At 46.5% G+C, this 10,226-nt stretch overlaps 1 protein-coding gene across 1 annotated transcript; it reads right to left on the bottom strand.

Annotated features, from left to right (window-relative positions):
• Positions 1–1,736: 1,736 nt before the first annotated feature.
• Positions 1,737–7,925, bottom strand: ESX1 (ESX homeobox 1). The gene is made up of 4 exons (XM_003918078.5): positions 6,418–7,925; positions 5,808–6,225; positions 4,334–4,379; positions 1,737–2,460 (listed from the first exon to the last, which is right to left on the bottom strand). The coding sequence occupies exons 1-4, from the start codon at positions 6,497–6,499 to the stop codon at positions 1,927–1,929; spliced, it is 1,080 nt and encodes a 359-aa protein (XP_003918127.2). The 5' UTR covers positions 6,500–7,925; the 3' UTR covers positions 1,737–1,926.
• Between the last annotated feature and the right edge of the window lie 2,301 nt (positions 7,926–10,226).

The following is a 10,226-nucleotide window of genomic DNA, read 5'->3' as shown; positions in this document are numbered from 1 at the left end:
TGTAATCCAAACACTTTGGGAGGCCGAGGCGGGGGTGGATCACCTGAGGTCAGGGTTTGAGACCAGCCTGGCCAACATGGTCAAAGCCCGTCTACACTAACAATACAAAAAATTAGCCGGGCATGGTGGCAGGCGGCTGTAGTTCCAGCTATTTGGGAGGATGAGGCAGGAGACTCACTTGAGCCTGGGAGGCGAAGGTTGCAGTGAGCCCAGGTCTCTCCACTGCACCCCAGCCTGGGCAACAACAGCGAAACTCTGTCTCAAAAAAAAAAAAAAAAAAAAAAAGTATCAGGCAACACTGCAAAAAAAAAAAAAAAGTATGGTTTTCTGAGAAAACAGAGCCGCCCTTCAAACTGGGAGTATGTAACTGCTGTGAAACTTGTCTTTGATAACCCCCTCCAGCCCACCTCCTGCGAGAAGAAATTCTGGTATGACACCCTTATCTGAAGCCATTGCAATCATTTCATAGCATAAAATGTGTTCATAAAATTACTGCAAATGGCTAGAAATTGCTCAAAAGTAAAAGCTCTAAGAAAAAGTTCAATGTTTAAAAAATAGTGGGCTTGGCTTCCTCCCCCTCCTCCATTTTGGTTTTTATTGCTTCCTACTGAAGCAGATTTGTGTAAAGATTGCAGGCATAGCAAAGGTCTGACCGCTTTTCAATGAGTGATTATTCTGGAACATTGCTCACCGACCATCTCTTGCTTTGAGCAGCATTAAACCAAAAGTTTCCCTTTCAATTTAATTGGCAGGAACCAGGATTCTCTCAAAGATGTTGAAGGTGAAAAATATACTGGAAGGTGTAACTGCCCACTTCTTAGCTGGGGAAGCTACAGTAACAGGTTCTCCTGGCCTACTGGTGAAGAAAAGAGAGAGCACCTCTTTCTGGTCTTGATGGAGCCCCTTCTTGTGTCTCCCTTGAAGTTGCAGAACCTCTGGACCAGAATAGTTCCTATTCCTCTATCTCCTCCACAAAGTGGAGGGCAGGCTGCGTGTAGTGGCTCACACCTGTAATCCCAGCACTTTGGGAGGCTGGAGGCAGGAGGATCGCTCGAGAACAGGAGTTTGAGATCACCCTCCGCACTGCAGTGAGACCCCTATCTCTACCAAATATACAACAGAAACTAGCCAGGCCTGGTGGTGCACCTGGAGTCCCAGCTACTCAGGAGGCTGAGGCAGGAGGATCGCTTGAGTCTAGGAGTTCGAGGGTGCAATGAGTTATGATCATGTAACTGCACTCCAGCCTGGGTGACAGAGAGAGACCTGTCAAAATAATAATAATAATAAAAAGGGCAGGGAGCAGAATTTGGAGAGTACTAGATGCACATTTAGCTGTCCTGTTCCCTCAAGGCTCTGTGAGTAGCCCCTCAGTAAGTTTCTCTCAGAGTTCATGATTTAGCCTGAGCTCCTTAGCATGAATGGAACGTGGCCCTCCCTGGAAACGCACTGTTGTCTCACTAGACTCACCCCTTCCTATCCCGCACATTTATATGTTCCCAGTGGGGCAGGGTGGAGGGTTGAGGATGGGGTAGGGGGAAATGTGGAAGGAAAATGTATGGGTCAATGTAAATCCATCACGGGCACTTGGCAAGCTCTGTGATGTGCAGGACATAATGATGGTGACTCAGGGATATTACCTGATGAGAAGAGGCCTCTTCACCATTCTACTCAAATTGCATTCCCTTAGCAATTCCCATCCGTATTCTACTGACCCCAATTGGCATCCAAAACCAACGTACTGTTAAGTCACATCTTTATTGAAAATACTACCATCATGTGGCCTACAAAAATAACAGGGCATTCGTCAACTTTGTTCATCTATCCATTTCATTTAACAAGTATCTAACGAATTACTTGATGCTGTGCTGTGCACAATTTCTATCTGGCAGGAAAGAACTTTGGAAAAACTGTCATGAAGACCTTACTTTAGAAAAAGGGACCTGCATAATAACTATTGATGACAGGGGCCCATGTGATGCGTACAGGAGCCAGGCCAATACGAGGCACAGGTGGCCTGGGTGGCATAGGTGCCATAGGTGGCCTGGGTGGCACAGGTGCCATGGGTGGCCTGGGTGGCATAGGCACCATGGGTGGCCCGGTTGGCACAGGTGCCATGGGTGGCCTGGGTGGCATACGCACCATGGGTGGCCTGGGTTGCATAGGGACCATGGGTGGCCTGGGTGGCACAGGTGCCATGGGTGGCCCGGGTGGCATAGGTGCCATGGGTGGCCTGGGTTGCATAGGGACCATGGGTGGCCTGGGTGGCATAGGTGGCACAGGTGGTCTTGGTAGTTGTGGCACCAGATGAACACACAAAGCAGGATCCAGAGAAGGAGTGGCATTATAGGGGCCACCCAAGAACACCTCCGTAGGGCGGGCCAGGGCGGCGGCAGCAATGTTTCTCAACATGAGCACCCTCTGATTTCGTTTCCACTTGGCTCTTCTGTTCTGAAACCAAACCTTCAGAGGGGAAAAATGAATTGGTTTAGTATTTTGAACAGCTAACGTCATAATAGAAAAAAACATGACATGCAATTCTATATGCCATTGAGACTTTAAACTGCAACAGGTGAAGTTATTTTCTTATTGATGAAATATCTTAGAGGAGTGAGGGAGGGGTGGGCTCAGATGTGCTAGTGGTCACCCCTGCTTAAACATAACTGAAGCCAACAGACGGCAAATTTTGGTATGGGCCCATATTGGGTCTGTATTCTCAATACTGATTTCATAAAATAAGTATACTATATTTGCAAAGAAAAGGAGGGGAGTGTCTATTAAAAGTGTCTTTAGGGAAATTCATGCTGTAGAATTTGGAAATAGATGAGATTATTGTCTTTTTTCCTTCTTTGTATTTTCTGGCTCTTTCTTCCTTCAGAAATCCATTGAGAGGCCTATGTAAACCCTGGGAGGGAAAAAAAGCAGGTCAACAAACCTTTTTTCTTTTCCTCTGAGTTTACCTTGCTTCCCTGAGAAGGCAGAGGATACGTCATCCCAACCTGAGGCTAGGCCTGTGGCACATCAGGACTCCAGCATTCAGTGGTCTGCTTTGTTGGACTGCTTTTCCAGACATCACACCCACAGGCGTGCAGTGCATTTCCATCACTGCACTCACACACACACCCTGAGGCAAAGCTAATAAGCCCATTCTAACTTTTTTTTTTTTTTTGCAAATACTTCCTTGATGCAGCTATGGTCTTCTGTAATTTTAAACAGTCAACTTTTGATCTCGTGACCTGCAAAATTAGTCGTTACTGCCTGAGTAAATGAAAAGGTATTTTAAATCAACACAGGTAAGAATCTTGCCTGAATCGAGACACCCCCCCAATCAATCAAATTCCAGAAAACCCACCTTTTCAAAATAATACCACCAAAAAGAATAAAACATCTAAGATGTTTTTTCTAAGGTGTTTACAAAAAGTGAACAATCTCTTATGCATTTGGTAGTTTCATAAAGTTGAATTTGTGTGACATCTGCAATGCATGTTTTTGACTGTATACAATTCTTCTCTAAGCTTTCCATCCTTCTTAGGTAAGGGGACTTTATTCAAATTCTTCTTTCTTTTTCTTTGTTTCATTTTTTAAAGACAGTTTTCCAAAGCTTACGAATGTTTCCCCCATTACCACTTAATTGCAATACGTTAGCAATGTTTTCAGGCTGACATCAAAATCTTCCAAAAAAATTAAAACTTAGGTCCGCCACTCTCTACTTAAGTACTGTGTTCTGTGTGTGAATTACTCCTTCATCCCAATGCCTAAATATAAATTCACTCATTTAGCTAAGTGCTTGTGCTTGGTTTTAAATATTTTAAATAATTTAGTACAGTTGAACTTTCTTATAAAACTCAGTTCTTCTGTGCATTAATTTGACTACTTCTGAGGTCAGATTGAGCTCCGAACATGACTCCATATAGAAGTAATCCTTTAGGGAAAACTAACATTCTCCCTAGAGAATACCAGTGTTAGAAGAAGGTTAATCTTATTTATTGGAATATATGTATGTATGTATGTGTATACATGTGCATATATGTGTAAATGTATATATGTACATACACATGTGCATACACTATATGGAAGGAAAGACAGATACCGATAGAGATAGGAGAACAGTCATTTTTTTCTTTAGAAAATCATATTTCCTCTGTTAATGAGCAATTTCCATAATCTGAAGTTTACATATCCTATTTTCTACCACCAAAGCCCCTACTGTTCAAAACTTATTTGCCAACCATGGAAAAGACAACAAAAAACACAAACTTGAGAATGTCCAGGACAAAACCTAAAGCATGCTTTAGAATGGCTGTCCTGCCAAATTGCTTTTTCAAGATTTACTGACCTGCACTCTGTCTTCAGTCAAATTCAGGCGTGCTGCAAGTCTTTCTCTTAGGGAAGAAAATTACAAATATTCAGTATTTGGAGTTGTGGATAAAATGAAATATGAATGTGGCTGGGTGCAGTGGCTTACGCCAGTAATCCCAGCACTTTGGGAGGCCGAAGACGGTGCTGAGGTCAGGAGTTCGAGACCAGCCTTGCCAGCATGGTGAAACCCTGTCTCTACTAAAAATACAAAAATTAGCCAGGCATGGTAGTGCATGCCTTTAATCTCAGCTACTCGGGAGGCTGAGGCAGGAGAATCGTTTGAACCCGGGAGGCGGAGGTTGCAGCCAGGAGAGATCACGCCACTGCTCTCCAGCCTGGGCCACAGAGTGAGACTCCGTCTCAAAAAAAAAAAAAAAAAAAATATATATATATATATATATGTGTGTGTGTGTGTGTGTGTGTGTGTATATATGTGTGTGTGTGTGTGTGTGTATATGAATGTACATTATTTCTATCCCCCACCTCCCAATGCAGTTTTCCCCCACCTCCCAGTGCACCTCCCTAATACGGTTGGGACTCGCTTTAGGGAAGTTTTTCCCATGAACGACTTTGCTGTTAAATAAGATAGAAAAAGGGAATATATGTAAAAGCGCCCGATGGTTTGTTAGCTGAATATGACTCAATTCTTCTGTTTTTGAAACAGCAGACAACAACCCTGGAAATCTTTCCTTGGGAAGTCCGTCCGTGAAAAAAAAAAAAAAATGAAATGCCAAAACACCTTTAAAGCGCTGTATTGAACCACAGTATTTCTGTTTATTGTAAAAGGGAGAGGTGAACTCTCAGGGAGTAAACTCCAAACCACATCGGCCAAGCACGCCCTCGGGAAATTCTTTCTTGCTCTTTGCCGGGCGAAGGCTAAGTGCAACGAAGCCAGAAAGGTCCCCTAAACCCTACTCTGACCTGTCCAGGTGACCCCCGCCCCCAATTCCAGCCTGGCCAGAAAAGGCCTGCCCCTTCGTACACTACGGGGGCCGGTACGAGGAGGGCTCCGAAGAGGCTAGCGAAGGAAAGGGGTCTCTGGCTACCGAAAGCTCAAAAGTCCGCCTCCTGGTTGTAAAAGTGCGCTCCACGTGGCAGGGCGGTTACTAGAGCGAAAAGAGTGAGGCGCTCGCCACGCGCGCACAAGATAAATGGCGCTTAAAAACTCAATACTATTTTAATGCAATATTAAAACGTATCAAAATTAATGCAAAAACAACCCATGATGAGCAAACTGCCAAAATTTTAAATAAAGGCGGGATCGGACCCTGCCTCACTCGCTTTACCCTAGTCCCGCCCCAGTCTTTTACATCCTCCGCGCCCCGCCCCCCACATCCCTCAAAAAGCAAGGGCGGAGCCAGCGCCCGTGAGCCCCGTACGTGGCTTTTGGCTCGGGAGGAGAGTGAAAGGGTCTCGGGATGAACTGGGCGCCTCCGGGGCAAGCCACTTACCGCGCCACAACGTCGGGGTATTGAGCTTCATCGAAAAAGTTCTCCAGCTCCTGCAGCTGAAACTGGGTGAACGCGGTGCGGCGGCGGCGTTTCCTCTCTGGGGGCTGTGGCCCCTCAGCGGTTTGTGGCCCCTCCGCCGGCTGTGGCCCTTCCACGGTTGCCTGGGGCGGCTCCTCCTGCTCTTGCTTCGGCTGGAGCAGGGGCGGCTCCTCCTGCTGTTGCTCCGGCTCGGGCAGGGGCGGCTCCTGCTGTTGCTCCGGCTCGTGGCCACCGCCACCCTCACGGTCTTGGTCGTCCGAGGGGACGAACCCCACCGTGCCAACGTTGTTTTCTGCTTCTGCTCCGTACTCAGGTTCGGACCGTGCATTCTCCTCGTCCTCTCCCCTTGCCATCAGCGAGGTCACGGTAAGTTTCTCATCTGGGAAGGGAGGAAAGCAAAAGAGAGACCCCAGGGCGTTGGAGCCCACGGCGCGAGGGCTGGAGGAGGCAGGGGACCCGCTATGGAAGAGCAACTGCGACAGCCGCGCAGCGTGCCGTCTGCTCGCCTCTCCCAGGGAAAAATTCCTCTTTTGGAGTTCGCGAAAGCTCCTGTCCCTGTCCAAGCACTAACCATTCACTTCTTCTATGTCCTCGCCGACTGCCAGGCTGCGGTAGCCCATATCACTGTTGGTGTACTCGCGAAGAGACTCCATGCTTCAAGTGCTGTCGATAAAGCCGTGCACTTCTGCAGACTCTGCGCGGGCTCCGCGGCGATCCCGGGGTTGGAACTGGCTCTGGGACCAATGGCTCGGGCGAGCGCTTTTCTGGCGCCGGGACCTCTTTCTGGCGCCGTCTGGCACTTGCGCGCCCTATATAGCGGTACGGTGCCTTCCGCAGGTTCAAAGCGTACGCACACGCGTCGGTTAAACGCCCCCTATTAGCATTCACAGTACATCTAGTTGTGAGTGCGACCCCGTGGGGACGCATTCGTGTCCAGGGCGTACAAAAAATAGGGCGAGCGTGCGCAAGCATGGTGCAGGTAGTGAGCATGCTGTGCGGGGAACAGTAGCTCCAAGTTGCCGCTTAACTAACTACTTCCAACTTGAGCGGAGACCGGGATTGGAAAAAGCGACTGGGTTGTGAAAGCCGATTTGGGGGCGAGGGGGTGGGTTGAGACCTCACACTAGCTTGTGGAGAGGTATTTTGGCAGTGTTCCTCCGCCCAACCCTCTTTACCTCGCAGCACTTGGGTGGAGCAATGCCCTTTGCTTCCCCCACGGAAAAGACCCAGAGATGGCGTTGAAGAAAGCGCGGAGCGTTCAGCAGCCCAAACATGCAAAAGTGAACTTGTTAGTCTACCATGCAGTTGGGTTCTGAGAACGACTCTCCCCTACTAGAAATTGGTGACAAATGGATAGGACTATCTAGTTCTGTACAGTTCGCGCCAAAGTCAGGATAGTGATAAGGTGCAATGATTGGCTAGAAGGCTGCTTGCTCTGGATTTTTGAATTCAGAACCCACCGTGCATTCCGGGAGCGGGAATTTGGGGCTGAGTTTGAAGAGCAGTCCGCTGCTCAGGTGCACGCTGCAAGAAACCCAACGTGCTTTTTGAGAAAGCTCCAAAGACTTAAGATTTTCAGTAATGAACTTATGTCAGAGTGCAAGTATAGAAATCTGCTAAGTGCGTAGTGCATCCAAGAATGCTTACACTACAGGGGCCCCGTCTTTTGATGCGCGGTACTTGCAACGTCTGCTGTGCTAGGTTGCTGTGCTTCTTATTGCAGCGCACTTTGCAGAAGCCCGTTCTGCAGGCTCCTAAAGCGCGCGTATTCCCCGGGCTTGTGCTGTGGACCTGGGAGAGTTCCCGCCTTCCCCACTACCCGTTCTTCCTCCTCCCCCCTCTGCTTTTCTGGAACTGTCTTCCTGAATTCTTGCTCCCCAGTGATGTATCATATTTAAAAGGCCGGGCTATGATTGAAGGCTATATGGTTCTCCCTCCAATAAGTGTTTGCAGGTTCCCCAGGACGTGTTAATATCCGTAATATTATAAAAATAGCTCTGTAGACTGTTACTAGGAAGGCTGAGGTGGAAGGATCGCTTGAGCCCGGGACGTCAAGGCTGCAGTGAGCCATGATCAGGATACTGCACTCCAGCCTGGACGACAGTAGACCCTGTCTCAAAAAATAAAAATAATTAAAAAAAATTTTTTAAAAGCCTGCTAATAATGGGCCCTATGCTTGGCACTGTACATGATTTATCTTACTTTCACCTTGATAACCACCATTATCATCCCCCATTTTTTAAAAAAATACAGAAGACTGGGCCCCAAAGAGCCAGGCAACTTGCCATTGGCAATACATGCCAGTTTTAACTACAAAATGTGTGCACTTTTCACTATATTATGGCTGTCTTAATTCAAACAAGTAAATAATAGTGGGATTTCAGGTAAGAGTAGGAGGAGGTGGCGTTTGGGGGAGACATAACCTTTACAATTCCTGGGTGTGAGGGGTCTTCTCCTTCTTTTGCACACTAGTTCAGGCCTCTTCCCCTTGCTCCAGGGCCTCGGCTGGATGTCCCTAAACCACAGGGTTGGGATCCAGCACTTCTGGGTTCCCCCAGCCCACCACTTCACGTTTGCTCAATACGGAGAGGATATTAACAGGACAGGATACTGCATGCATTAGTTGCTGAGCTGGTGTCTGGAAGACCTGGTCAGGAGGGAGAGGTAATGAGGCTCACCCTCACTCTCACCCTCATGTCGGGGCCACATTATGACTTTCGTGGGTCCTAGGCATTTTTGCCTTCCTGGGCCCCTTCCTCCATTAAGAAAAAAAATTATATTTTACAGCTGTGTTGGTATAAGGATGAATATAATTTGGGATGGATTATATTAATTTTTTCTTATGATTTTAAAAGAAATTAAGATCTTTTCTTTTCTTTTCTTTTCCTGAGACAGAGTCTCGGTCTGTCGCCCAGGCTGGAGTGCAGTGATGCCCTCAGGGCTCAGGGCAGCTTTTATCTCCCCCGCTCAAGCGATCCTCCCAAATAGCTTGTACTACAGGCACGCCGGACACTGCTCTCGGCAAAATTTTTTTTTGTTGTTTTTAGTAGAGACGAGCTCTCTCTATGTAGTTCAGGCTGGTCTCTAACGCCTGGGCTCAAGCGGTCCTGCCTCCTTGGCCTCCCAAAGTGCTGGGATTACAGGCGTGAGCCACCGCGCCCAGTCAGTTAAGACATTTTCACAGTCCCCTAAAAGTGCGATGGGCCTAGGGCACTTCGACTACAGTGTCTAATTAATAAGTCCTCCTGCCTCATATTCACTTGCAAAAAGATTTCAAGGGTTACAACCCTACAGCCTTTCTGATTTTAAGCAAGACATTTCCTCCTAAGGCTGGCTCCTGCTGAGTCTGCAGGCCTTCTTCTCTTTGGGCTCCATACCTGGCGAACAATTTTTGCCTGGGGTGTTATATCACACAAGAAATCCGTACAGGGTTTAATCAAGGTGTGCAGTAGCCTACCTAGTATAATTGGTAACAGTATGGGTGTGTTCTGTCACATCTTAGATTTCCATGGTTTACCAATGTTTTCTAAACCTCAGTCATTCAAGTGTCCCTTTGCAAGTTTTGTCGTATCTGGGTACCAGAGAGGACGATATTTACTTAACACGCTTACTTAAATTGATTTACTTTTTGAAAACCTTAAATACCTAATTAAATCTCATCCTAGGCAAAAATAGCTATGAATTCAAGATTTATGAACGCCAGATTTACATATACCAGATTTATGTCAAGCACAGCAATAGTTGAGAAGCAGGGACCCTGAAGCCAGACTGCTGGCTTTGCTTGCCGTTTGCTAAATAAGTAACTTGGTGGGTTGCATAATCTCCTTGTGCCTTAGTTTTCTCATCTGTAAAATGGGAATAATGGAAAGCACCTACTTCATGGAATTGTTGTGAGGATTAATTGAAATGATAATAGCTAACACTTAGCTAATTCTTACTATTCGATATATACTGTTAATATGTACAAAGTGCTGTTCAAAGTAAGATTAAATATTAACACATTTAACCCTCATAACCTTATGGAGGTAAATACTCTTATCCGCATTTTACAGATGATGTTATTGAGTCGCAGAGAGGTTAATTTACCTAAAGGCATGCAGCTTGTAAGTAATGGACCTTGGATTTGAGCTAGCTTCTTAGAATGATGCTTTGTAGAGAGAACATGCTGTGGAATGGTAACTACCATGATTTTTAAAATTAAGTGTGCTATTCAGTGATTTCTAGTATGGTCACAGTGCTGTACAACCATCACAATTATCTAATTTCAGAACGTTTTTAACACCCTATAAAGGAAGCCTGTAACCAATACCAGTCATTCCTCATTCTCTCCCTCTCTGTGGGCCCTGGTAACCAGTAATGTACTAGCTCTATGGATTTTCC

This window comes from Papio anubis, chromosome X (assembly GCF_008728515.1).
Source record: "Papio anubis isolate 15944 chromosome X, Panubis1.0, whole genome shotgun sequence".
In the NCBI taxonomy this organism is placed as follows: domain Eukaryota; kingdom Metazoa; phylum Chordata; class Mammalia; order Primates; family Cercopithecidae; genus Papio; species Papio anubis.
The sequence above is the reverse complement of the archived record's forward strand: the minus strand, read 5'-3'. Positions and strand labels throughout refer to the sequence as shown.